The 13,349-nt window shown below is 44.8% G+C and overlaps 1 protein-coding gene across 1 annotated transcript in view; it reads left to right on the forward strand.

Annotated features, from left to right (window-relative positions):
- EFCAB6 (EF-hand calcium binding domain 6) overlaps positions 1 to 13,349 on the forward strand; it is a 239,415-nt gene that overhangs the window by 160,674 nt on the left and 65,392 nt on the right. Inside the window, exons 20-21 of the mRNA XM_058568187.1 lie at positions 4,905 to 5,001; positions 11,054 to 11,172. Coding sequence (XP_058424170.1) covers positions 4,905 to 5,001; positions 11,054 to 11,172 — 216 coding nt within the window. The remainder of the gene's footprint in view (positions 1 to 4,904; positions 5,002 to 11,053; positions 11,173 to 13,349) is intronic.

Below are 13,349 nucleotides of genomic sequence, written 5' to 3' on the forward strand. Positions count from 1 at the left end.
AGTCCCAACGTTCTCTCTGCTATCATTTTCCTTCCCCTGAAGAACTTCCTTTAGCATGTCTTTTAGAGCAGGTCTATTGGAGACAGATTGTCTTAGTTTTCCTCATTGAGAATATCTTTATTGCTCCTTCATTCCTAACAGATATTTTTGCTGGATATAGAATTCTGGGTTGATAGTTCTTTTGTTATAGCATTTTAAAAATGTTTTCCGTTGTCTTCAGGCCTCCGTGGTTTGTGATGAGAAATCTGCAGTCGCCCAAATGCTCTTACCCCATATGAAATGTGTCATTTTTCTCAGATTGTTTTCAAAATTTTTTCTTTATCTTTGGTTTTCAGTAGTTTTAGTGTGATGTGTTTCAGCGTGGTTTTCTTTGAGTTTATCATTTTTTGGGATTTTCTGAACTTCTTGAATCTGTAAATTTATGTTTTTCATCAAATTTGGGGAGATTTCAGCTATTACTTCCTCAAGTTTTTAAATTTTTTCTGTATCAATCTCTTCCTCCTCTCATTTTGGTACCCCAATAACATGAAAGTTAGACGTTTTGATTTTGTATCACAGGTCCCTGTATCATAGTCCCTGAAGCTATATTTTTTTCTCCTTTTTTCTCTGTTGATCAGGTTGGATTATTTCTATTAATCTGTTTTCAATTCACTGACTGACTTTTCTGTCATCTCCGTTCTGTAATTGAGCCAATACAGTGAAAATTTTATTTTGTTGTATTTTTTCAGTTTTAAAGTTTCCACTTGGTCCTTTTTTTCTTTTTTCTTTTATGCTTCTATTTCTTTTCTCAGACCTTCTGTCTTTCCATTTATTTCAGAGATGTTCACTCTTAACTTCATGGTTGTAATAGCTGCTTTAAATTATGATGTTGTCAACATTTGGGTCATCTTGGAGTTGGTGTCTGTTGTCTTATACCCTGATAATTGTTGAGATTTTCCTGGTTCTTTGTATATGGAGTAATTTTGGATTGATCATGGACACTTTTAATATTACATTATGACACTCTGGTCCTATTAAAATCCTCTGTAGTGTGTTCATTTATTTTTTTGTTTGTTTCAGCAGGCAACCAATCCAGTTAGTTTCAGGCAGCAAGTCCTCACCCGCCTTCTGTGGTTTCGATGTAAGTTTAGTTTTCAAAGTCCTTGTAGAACTATCAGGCCAGCCCACATGTGCAGCACCCAGAGGCTGGTCTTAACTATACAGTAATCAAGTTCCCAAAGCTTCGCTCTGCTGCTTGGGGCCAGTTTCACACATGTGCACATCAGAGGTGAACCTGGATCTTCCTGCACAGATTTGGGCATCTCTTTTACCAGTTCTTGCCTCTCTGTGATTTTCCCCCACACTCTCCAGGGCCCAGGGGCCACTTTTTGATCTTTTGTGTAGAATATCTTAGGTTTTAGCCTATCTGTGCTGTAGTACACTTCCCATGACTGGGTCCACCTAAGTTTTAGCCTATCTGTGCTGTAGTACACTTCCCATGACTGGGTCCACCTCCCGGGCAACATGGTGAGAGAAAAAAATAACATGGATTCCTCCAACACTCTTTAAATCACAAGGACCCTCCTTTCCCATTTCCTCTGGTTAGGGAGAAGAATTTCAGTTTTAGGCCATATTATTTTAGGCCATATTATTGCTGGTACCATCACAAAAGTGTAGTTTCGTAACTGGGCTTGCCTCGGATCATGACTGGGAGAGTGAAAAGAGACAAAAAGGGAGATTCCGTCACATTCTGTGTACTGCAGGGCCCTCCTGCCTAGTTCTTTGGTCTGAAGAACAGGCTCTCTTTTGGAGTTTTTCTGTCCGTGTCTGCTGCACAGTTCCAAAATCAAGACTGCCCTTAAGCCTAAACTGGGAGGAAAAACACATGAAACTCACCATTATATCAGTCATTCTTCAAGATTGATTTCCCTCTCCATTTGCCTCCTATTTTTACTTTTTAGTGTCCTCAGAGAGTTACTTTTTGCATTCTGTCTAGAGTTTTTAGCTGTAATCAGTGGGAGAGGAAAGGTGAAGTGTGCCTACCCCTTCTTGCTGGGACCAGAGCACATGTCAGGACTCTTGCACTGTCTGGAATGCTGTTCCCCAAGGTCACACAGCTGCATCCTCATCACTCACGCTTCAAGGAGCCACTTCCCGACCTTCTTAGCTGAAACATCCCCTCCTGTCATCATTCTTGGTCACATTCAGTGTCTCAAGTTATCTCATTCACTCATTTTTCCAAGTGTTTGCTGTAAGTTTCCCTCCATCACAGTGTAAGCCCCTGAGGACGTGGGCTCTGTCTGTGTTGCTCGTCATTGTGTCTGCAGGACTAGAGCAGCACATACGTAGTGAGTCTGTATGTGTCTGTGACTGACGGACTGGCTGATAGGAAGGCTGGATCCAATTGATCATCAAGATCTAAAGAGCCAGGCAATAGGAGAGGAAGTAAGTAACTTCTGGAAAAGGCCATAGAAAAACCTTCTGATCACTCTGGAGGAGACAAGTATGTAAAATGGGCAAGGGGAGAAATGGATGGGATAGTCAGTAGGAGTGCCTGGCCTGAGCAAGGGTCACTAAGAAAGTCATCAAGCCTATAGCCTGGAAGAGAAATGGGTTTGGGGGCTATCGGGATCTGTGTTTAGATAGTAAGATCAGTTTGGTTGCATTGACTTTGCAGAGATAGAACATCCCTCAGGATCTGCAGGAGAGCTCTTTTGGGGAAGTCCAGGTGAGTCCTCTGGGTGCAGGTAGATTTAGGAGGAGTCTAAAGGTGAAAGCAGGGCAATACACGTCTATAGGGCCCAAATCCTTTTAAGCAAAAGTTGTGAAAATGTTATATAATCCCACCAGCCTTCCAAAACCTTAAGTGGTAAAGTGGTGATGGAAGATTAGACTGGGTAACCTGTGGCTCCCTGCCCACCCTGGAAATTCCATGATTCTGTGCGGTCCGGTAGGCAGTTGGGGAGAGATGGAACGGAAAAGCAGGTGAGGTTATGGTACTAGTTTTGAAATAGAAATGTTAAGTGGAAAGAGGATCCTCAGCTCAGTAAGAACCAAAGGTGGCCCTCACCTCTATAAAATGTAATGTTTAATGGATCTTTTCCTATGAAAAGTGAAGCTAAGGGGAGAATGCCAAAACTGTAGCTTCAGATAAAAACGAAAATGGTAGTGAGAAAGGCTGGCCTCCAGCATCAGAGACCTAACTTTGAGTGTCAGAACTTCTGGATATTAGCTGTGCAGTTTTGGCAAGTCATTTAACCTCTCTAAACCAAGCTTCATCTTTAGCTGTGAAAACTCAAGATTCTGCCTGTCAGGTGACTGACACTTCCCAGCCCCTCTGGTGCGGGGTTCATGGTGGCCATAATTACCCTAGAAACCCACACAGTGCCCCTGACCCGTGTATCACACACAGAGGGTCATATTTATTTTATTTATTTATTTATTTATTTTTTGTGAGGAAGATCAGCCCTGAGCTAACATCCATGCTAATCCTCCTCTTTTTGCTGAGGAAGACCGGCTCTGAGCTAACATCTATTGCCAATCCTCCTCCTTTTTTTCCCCAAAGCCCCAGTAGATAGTTGTATGTCATAGTTGCACATCCTTCTAGTTGCTGTATGTGGGACGCGACCGCAGCATGGCCGGAGAAGCGGTGCGTCGGTGCGCGCCCGGGATCCAAACCTGGGCCGCCAGTAGCAGAGCGTGCGCACTTAACCGCTAAGCCACGGGGCCAGCCCAGAGGGTCATATTTAAAGGAGCGCTTCTTTGGGGACCACATAAACCTTTGACTTCCCTCATTTGGAACTCACAAATTCCTGCATTTTCTCAACTGGCAGCATGCTGGTTGAGTTTAAAGTTTTTTTTCATATAAGCGGTTCATTTGCAGAAGCATAAATAATACTTCTTTAAAAGGGCTACATGGGCTTGTTTGCTGTCTCCCACCCTGGTATTCTGGGCTTCCTTGAGAAGAAATTCATATGACGGTCTGTATGGGGCCTCGGTTAGGTGTCCCTCTTATTCACTCTTAGGCAAGATGCACTGATCATCCCATGTGCCTGTCAATAAGTGCAGGTTCCAAGCAGGAGTGCAGAGGTGGTCCCATTTCAGGAAACTGTCTGGGGGACACACATCCAGTGGTTTTGCTGGAGGACTGTCTCGAGCATTCTCGTATGCGCTGGGAAAATACTGCAGGTGCAGATCGGGGTGTGGAGCAGCTCAAGGTCCTGAAAATGGAATAATAGATGCTCCCTGGGAGCAAGGCCACTACAGAGGGAGAAGTTGCAAAGGGTTTTATAAGTCTTCACTCTCCCCTAATTTGTTTCAGTGAGTGGAAAAATCCACGGCACCCGAAATTCCTTTAGCCACAGTCCTCACTGCGCCCCGCTGTGGCTTAGCCAAGGCGGTAAGCTCAGGGTCTATTTTTAAGTGTCTTCAGTGCCCCTCATCCCTTGAGTAAATAAACAAGTTTGATCATTTTACATGCTACAAGCCTAACCTTTGAACATTAGCTGAGACTGAGAAATCTGTCATCTATGTTCCCCATTGTTCTGAACTATTTACTTTAATCTGCATTATCACTCCAACTTGTAAATTCACAAATCAAAGTTTTTAGTTGTTTTCTTCCAGAGACACTTAATGTTATATTGTGTTTTTTTCCCCTCTGAGAATAAATGAGCCCTGTTTGTTTTGTGAGATGCAGAAAAAGTTGAACAGCATTTATCTGAAAATAAACGACGACTTATAAAATTTAAGACTTCCCTAACACACAGCTGGGGAAATAAGACTGTATTTTAAGAATTAAGTTAGACCAGATGTGAAGTAACAGACTTGAACGGTATCTTTGAAACAAACAGGGGTAGGGGAAGCCCTTGGGAGATTAATGAGTCCATTAAATTTAAACACAGTTAATTATTTTTTTTTCTTTTAAGACCAAAACAGAAGGTCGCAGATTCAGAACTAGCTTGTGAACAGGCTCATCAGTACCTTGTTACCAAAGCAAAAACCAGATGGTCAGACTTGTCGAAGGTAAGAAAGTGATTATTTCCTTAAAAGGGAAGGAAATCTGTTTCACTATTCCAAGATCATTGGGATGATCAAGCATTTAGATCCAGTCGCTGAGATGGAAAAACGACTTCGTATATACCCTATTTGGTGACTCCTTTTATTCTTAAAATACTTGTTCAAAATAAATTCTCCCATTCAAGGTCAATGGATGTTTAGAAAAATAAGTAATTGTAGGAATTACATGGACAGAAATTCCTGGCTTTATCTCAGGTTTGATATTAATTAAAAATTTAAATGAAAAATGTAAGACGCTGTCATACTTATTTTTACACAGTTATAAACACGCATTTTAAAGAAGTCTTTCTTCCTATCTTGCCAAAATTATAGAAAGCGCATTTTGAAGGCAAATGCCCTCCACATGCAATCATGTAAATTGTGATTGTGGCTGAGATGGGAAATAATCTAACAATGACACTGTACTTAGAGGACAGTAGATCCAAATGTGCAAGCCTGGGCTCGTCCTGTAATCGCAGATGTGCGATCACCAGTTCATAACACAACAAGGGCACAATGGTCTCACCTTAAAAAATATTTTTAACACTGCATTACGGAAGTATTTTCATGTTACTTTTAAGAATGTCTCCATTTTGTTTCATTTGGTCATTTTCTTTCCATGTTCGCTTTATCTTGGCCTGTGCCCAATGTGACATTCTGTCTTAAGTCCTGTTTCGCTCCTGGGCTCCCTAGTCCCCTGTCCTCATAGAATTGACTGTGCTGGCCCAGGCCAGCAAATCCCGCAGCCCGTGGCAGGGCCGGCCTCCCGGAGCAGTCCTACAGACCGAGGAGTGCAGAGCAAGGTCTAGGCGTTGCTGGCCAGCCAGGGAGAGAGAGCAGAGCACACTATCTGACACGTCTTCCATGCTCTCTCCCCAGCTTCTGTCTGGCCTGCAAGCTCCCTCTGACCTGTTGAAGGCAAAGCTCCCCTCTCTCCAGCATCCCCTCCTCTCAGCTGGCCGACCCACCTTCCCCTCAGAAGAGCAGTCCCCTCCCTGCTGCCGCCCTTCCCTCTACGCCCGCCTCCACAGGCCCACCTCTGCTGGTGCTGCTCTCTGTGGACACAGGCACCCCCGAGGGCCACTTCCAGGCCCTTCCCAGCGTCCCCCTGCCCCACTTTGATTTGCTTACCACATAGTGACTGCGTGTGGGTTTGTGCCAGGGATTCGGTGGTAACCAGAGTCAATCTGCTCTGCCTGGTGGGGCTCACAGACCAGGGGAGGTGACAGTCAGCGAGCAAAGGCATATTATTAGCAAAGCAGATGGGCGCCATGGAGGAAACAAACAGGCTGTTGGGGAGTGACTGCGGGGCTGCAGAGGTCTTTGTTTCTGCCTTGTTCAGTCCATCCTTGAAGTGCTTCCTCCCCTGGTTCCAGGACACTCTCGGGCCCCCTGTCCCCCCACCTCGGCCTGCCCTCTCTCACGCTGGGTTGACCCCCTCTCCGTCCACACGGAGTCTCACCTGCGGAGGGCGTCCTCCACACGTGTGTCTCCACACCTTTATTCCCACGGCCTCTCGTAGCCAACCTTATCCTTGATGTTCTCAGAGCCCCAAACTGTGTGCAGAGGAGGCGTGGGGGCCTCGGAGCATTGTGCTGCTAAACCAGCAGCCTTGGGTCTATCCCATGGAGACCTCTGTCTCTTCTAGAATTAAGCCTGGCAGGAGTGTGGGAGGGGAGGAGACGTGGAAGATCAGCAGAGAAAGAGTCAGAGCGGGTCTGAAGGGGCGTGTGGAGGTGGAGGGAAAGGAGCCGCTTTGTCCAGAATCAAGCATTACGCACCACACCTGTCACCTCCCTGGCCCCCACAGCTCTCTTGGACCCCCGCAGGACTAAATGACCTGCGAGTTTTATTATTATCATATTGCACATCTCTGTCACTCTCTCGGTTTAGTTTGAATAGAGCAGTGAAGAATTCGTTCTGAATTCTAAACCTGCAGAAAGTTATAATGACACGTAAATGTGTCATAAAAGATTAGCAGCGTTCACAACGTACCGCCTAGTGATGAGATGGGTGTTCTCACATGGCGCTCGCACTCTGGCTCTTTGCTTCTGGGTCAGGCATTTATAGATCGTAAAAGTGACCAGAGGTGTGGAGTTTGTCTCCCTTCTGCTGCATTTCTGTTGGGGATTCACCAAACGGGACCTGCCAGTATCTGAAAGGATGTGTTCTCTAGTAAAACTGCATTTGGAACTTGAACAAGGACTTGGATATTTAGTCATCCAGTCTCTTCAAATAGAGTCCCCTGGCTAGCCGCTCAGCCGTGCTCTGTGAGGACACCTCCAGCTGAATTCTCAGAGGCACAGAGGAGTTGTCCCATCTGGGGGCAGCTTAATATGTCACTTCTAGTTCAGTATTTTCGGAAAATAAGTTCATTGGTTTCTTCAGCAAACATTATTGTGAGCTAACTGTGCACTATTGCAAGGTGTTAGAGACACAATGACAAAAAGAAGTAAAGATGTGGGGCCGGCCCGCTGGCGCAGTGGTTAACTGCACGTGCTCTGCTTCGCTGGCCCAGGGTTCACAGGTTCGGATCCCGGGTGCAGACCGACGCAGTGCTTGTCAAGCCGTGCTGTGGCGGTGCCCCATATAAAGTAGAGGAAGATGGGCACGGATGTTAGCCCAGGGCCAGTCTTCCTCAGCAAAAAGAGGAGGATTGGCAGATGTTAGCTCAGGGCTGATCTTCCTCACACACACACACACACACACACACACACACACACACAAAAAGTAAAGATGTGGTCTCTGCCCCCAAGAGACTTGTGGTCTAAGCACCAATAAGAGTGCTGAAGAATAGTGTGTATTACCATGGAAGGGGCTTGTGTGTAATCAGAGTACCCAAGAGGAAGGGGTCACTTAAAAGATGAGTAGGTGTTAGACAGGGGTGGAGAGAATGCAGAGGATATTGGGACTGAATCAAGGCAAGGATGACCAAGACAAGGACGTGGGGCTGACCGGCATGGTGGGGGCTGCAAACAGCTCGGCATGGACGTGTCCAAGGGATCAGACCGAGAGGTTTCCAGTGCGAGGCAGGGCGAGGTAGGCAGGGACAGATCTCCGCAGGCCTTACGTGCTATAAGCTTTTTTAAAAAATTGCAGTAAAATACACATAACATAAAATTTACCATCTTAACCATTCTCAAATGTACCAGTTCAGTGGCATTAAATACATTCACATTGTTGTGCTACATGCTCTAAGTTTTTAAAGGCACTTTGAAATCTTCCAGACCTAACTTTTTTTTAACTTAATTGTTTTTTAAGTTGGGACTCTACAGTGGAATATACTAATAGTATAGGTATATAACTATGTATATATAATATGTATATATTTATATATGTATTATAATATATGTAATAATCATGTGTACATAACAATAAGTAGTCACCATGTGTCCCAAATTGAATCCCACCCTGTAACCAACATCCAGATGAAGGAATAGAGTATTGTCAATATCTTAGACCAGGGGTCAGCACACTTTTTGTGTAAAGAACCAGGCAGTAAATACTTTTGGCTTTGTGGGCCATAGGGCTTCAGTCACAATTACTCAACTCTGCCGTTGTAGCTCTTGGTACAATCAGACTTCTTAATTTTTTCCTCTTTAGTGGAAGTGTAACAGTATCTCATTGCAGTTTTGTTTTTTTTTTTAATTTTTTGTTTATTGCAGTAACATTGGTTTATAACATTGTATAAATTTCAGGTGTACATCATTATACTTCTATTTCTGCATAGATTACTTCATGTTCACCACCCAAATACTAATTACAACCCATCACCACACACATGTGCCGAATTATCCCTTTCACCCTCCTCTCTCCCCGCTTCCCCTCTGGTAACCACCAATCCAATCTCTGTCCCTATGTGTTTGTTTATTGTTGTTATTATCTGCTACTTGATAAAGGAAATCATACGGTATTTGACCTTCTCCCTCTGACTTATTTCACTTTGCATTATACCCTCAATGTCCATCCATGTTGTCACAAATGGCTGGATTTCATCGTTTCTTATGGCTGAGTAGTATTCCATTGTGTATATATACCACATCTTCTTTATCCATTCGTCCCTTGATGGGCACTTAGGTTGCTTCCAAGTCTTGGCTATTGTGAATAATGCTGCAATCTCATTGCAGTTTTAATTAGCATTGGTTCCTAGTGAGATTGGACATCTGTCATTTGTTTATTAATCAGTCCGGTTTCCTTTTTCGATGAAGTGCCTGCTTGAGATTTTTTGCATTTTTCACCCTTGCTTGTCTTGTCTTTTTCTTACTGGTCAATAGGAACTCATACTATGGTAAGTCTGCTAGTCTTTTGTAAGGGATATGTGATGCAAATATCTTCTCCCAGTTTGTATTCTGTTTTCACCTTTTCTATATAATGTCTTTTGATAAATGTAAGTTCTTTTTAATGTAGTCAGATTTATCAGCATCCCCCTGAAGGTCTTGCTTAAGAAATCCTACCCTGAAGTCATGAAGATGTTCTCTTACATTCTCTTCTAGGAGCTTTAGAGTTTCATCGTTCCCGTTCAGGTCTTGAAATCTGCACTGGGTGTTTCGTGTATGTCGTGAGGCAGGGATCCAGCTCAGTCCTTCTGTGCGGAGATCTGGTTGACCTAGCGCCATGCGTTGTGCAGCCCATCCTTTCCCCACTGGTCTGCAGCGTCTCCACTGGCCGGCACCAAGGCCCGTGTGTGTGTGTCTGGCATCCTCATTCTGTCCCGTTGGTCAGCTTGTCTGTCCCGCACATCTCTGCAGTCACCGTAACTTAGTAATAAGTCGTAATTAGCTGGGAGGCAAGTACCTCCTCCTTGTTCTCTAAGAGTTTTAAAATCAGTTTGTCAAGTTCCACAAAGGAAAAAAAGCCTATTGGGATATTTCTTTGGAGAGAAATAATATCTTTACAATTTTGAGTCTGCTAACTCATGAACATAGTGTATCTCCATTTATTTTGATCTTTTTAAATATCTTTCAGTAAAGTTTTAGACTTTTCTGTGTAGAAGTCTTACAGTCATTTGTAAGATTTATTCCTAGGACTTTCTATTTTTGATACTATTGTAAATATTATTTTTAAATTCATTTTATGTGTCTGATATGTAAATATGTGAATGATTTTGCCTCTTAATATAGAATCCAGATTTCTTGCTAAATTCTCTTATTATAATAATGTATTTGTGGATTCTTTGTATTCTTATATATACAATCACATCATCTGAATAATGACAATTATATTTCTTCCTGTCCTGTTGTTATACCTTTTATTCCTTTTTCTTGCTTCACTGCACTGGCTGAGACCTCCAATACAATGTTGAATGGAGGGCAATGGAGATGTTTTTGTCTTGCTCTTGATCTTAAGAGGACTGTTTCAATCCCTCACCATTAAGTATAACGCTGCAGAGGACTTTGCAGAGGTACCCACTGCTCCTACCTCACAGTGTCATCATGCAGAGGGTCAAAGGAGCTGTTACTTAGAAACAATGTAGACAGTGCTGAGTGCCGTGCGTTACTGGCTCTTCTAGTCTGTGGTCCTCTGAAATGCCTGACACATCCCCAGATACCTTTTGCACCCCTCGGGGACATTAAGATGGTCCCATATCTTCTCGTCATAACAGCTGGAGTCTAACGCCCTCATTTCCCCACTTACGGCAGAGGCCCGAATCCACTGCCTATTGAGATAATAGCCTCAAGCAGCCTGGGCTATGGTCTCATTTCCCTGGCTCTCGTGGACCCTCATTTCTAATAGTTTCTGAACCCAAGTTATTGGTCAAGAGAAGAGTCTAGGCCACACACCTGAGACCACTCATTACCCAGAAACAAGCCCCTTCCGTACATAATACTTGTTCATATTTTGCTCTATCACCTTCCTTACAGGAGTGATGAGGGTATCTAGAACTTAGATTAAGAGAAAATTCAGCAGGTGGATGGGGGGGAAATGTCTTAGATGGTTCCAGATATTGATTATTGAAAGTCCTGTGTACTGCCATGAACACATACGATATGTTACTAAATGCTGTCTCCTACCATTGTAGAATTTTATAGAAACTGATAACGAGGGCAACGGCATTCTCCGACGACGGGACATAAAGAACGCGCTGTATGGTTTTGACATTCCCCTCACGCCGAGAGAATTTGAAAAGCTTTGGGTGCGGTAAGTGGCATCTGAAGGTTGGCTCTTTCCCTTTCCAGTGGTCTTGGGTTGCTGGCTGCAAATTCAGCACCAGTCTTTCATCACTACTCAGGGGTAAGGTGAGGGCCAGAAACGGCTTTCTTTGGGTTGTGTCTGTCTTGTGTCCTTGTTCGCCATAGAAAGCAGGCTTGGCAAGCAGGCGGGTCTTCAGGAACATGGAGAACCAGGGTAAATATTCGTCACCGATATTAGGCTTGCGAGGAGTTCAGGCCTGTACTTTTACTCTTGAAGAGAACTAAGTCACTCTCCAAAGACTTAACTCTAATATGACCGGCTCAGCAGACAGATCTGTAACAAGTAAAGGGAAAAACAGTCTCTCCCCATTGGCTAAAGATGGAAATCAATGTTGCACAACAGTTGTATAGATAAGTAATTTGTTGGAAGAAAATAACCAAACTTTTGGCAACTTGGAGTAGTTTCCCGAGGGAGTCTTAAACTGAAAATAGTATCTAATATTGGTTACATTTTTCAAACTGCATTTTAGATTTCGCTGTTTTTGAATTAGGCCCCGAGTTACAGTATTCCCTGTGTAGACGTCCAAGTTTCAAGGTGCACTAACAAGTTCTATTTCCAAGTTCCAGACCCGTCTTTGAATTACTTCTTCTTCATTACACGTTGGTTGCCGCTTGCGTCCCCCGGGATGGTGTACCGACAGCGTATGTCCTCTCAGCGGCCAGAGCACGAGGCAGTTCATGTAATTTTTCAGCTTTTCATCTGTTCAAAGTGGAAGGCTGAAATGTTGGCTGAGTTTAGAACGAGGTGGGCTGTTTTGTGTCTAATTTAGAAAAGCGACTTGAAGTTCTTACAAAACCCTTATTTTTTTAGATCAGCTCCAACACAGAGCCAGTTTAGACTCCTTGTCCGCGTTCTTTTTCAGTAGATTAAGTGAGTGGACACAACTGAGCCATCGAAAGATTGGGATACGTTGGGCAAACGTGCGGACCTCCCACTGTGTAGACCTTTGAGATGATGCAAAGATGACTGTGTGATCCTGATGCTCAGGGAGCTGTGGGGGAGAGCGAGCATTCGCCCACATGCTGGGCTGTAGCACTGACCGTGGTGCATGCCAGAGGAGGGGAGAGGTTGAGCGGAATGGGAAATGCAAGCAGGAGTGCTGGGGCCGTGGGGGAGCGGGGGGCCGTGGTGGTAGGAGTGATGTGGGAATACTTCCAAGGGGTCAAGATGGGGAAGGGGACTGCCTGACCCCTGGGGCGGTCAGGGAGGCACTCTGGAAGCGGTGGCCTGGGCTCCCAGGGTCAAGGAGCAGGAGCAAGGTGCTCGCCTCCCCGTGGTCCCTGTTTTCGGGCGTTGTTAACCAGGCGCTTGGTAACAAGGAAGTCTGAGTGGGGCTGTGATGTGACTCAAGCCACGCCTTAGGAAGATGAGTCGGGAAACAGTTCAGAGAAAGGATTGGGCGTTGGGAGACTGTTGTCTCCATGAGGGTAGGGCAGCGAGACCTCAGGCCGGGTGTGCGCCATAGGAATGAGAGGTGTTGGAGTCAAGTGTCCCCACCAGGGTCCTCGTGTAGAGAATGAGGACACACTTAGCCCTTCCTGGAGGGGGCAAAGAGCAAGCTTCCGTTCTCATGAGAGGCAGACACTCACTGTTGTTTTTGGCTAAGGTTTCTTCATACATTTATTAACATTATTAAATGCACAAATGTCTACCCTGTGCTGAAAACTGTTTGAGGCCGGAATTTTATCTACTTTGGTTTAGTTGGCTGTACACCGGGGTTGGTGAGTGGTTGAGAGTGGACGCTCTATAGCCAAGCATGTGGTCATGACTCCTGCCTCCACCCCTTAGCTGTGTGGCCTCGGTCCAGTTACTTGACTCCTCTGTGCCTCACTCTGCTCTGCTCAATTAGTTGGAGTGTGTATTGGTCAAGGTAGGCTAGCTGCGGTGACAGACAAGGCCGGCATCTCAGGGGCTTGCCACAATAATGCTGTCACGGTCTAGTGTGGGTGTTGGGGGCTCTGCCCACAAGTCATTCAGGGACCAGGGGTCCACGAGCCCCTGGATCTTTTGTGTCTACCAGCAGAGAAGGGGAAAGGGCACAGAGGACCGTGTGGTCAGCTTTGTAGGGGCCAGGCCTGGAAATTAGCCACCACTGTGCCCACATTCTGCTGGTCAGAATCCCT

The sequence above is a fragment of the Diceros bicornis genome, chromosome 25, assembly GCF_020826845.1.
Source record: "Diceros bicornis minor isolate mBicDic1 chromosome 25, mDicBic1.mat.cur, whole genome shotgun sequence".
Classification (NCBI taxonomy): domain Eukaryota; kingdom Metazoa; phylum Chordata; class Mammalia; order Perissodactyla; family Rhinocerotidae; genus Diceros; species Diceros bicornis.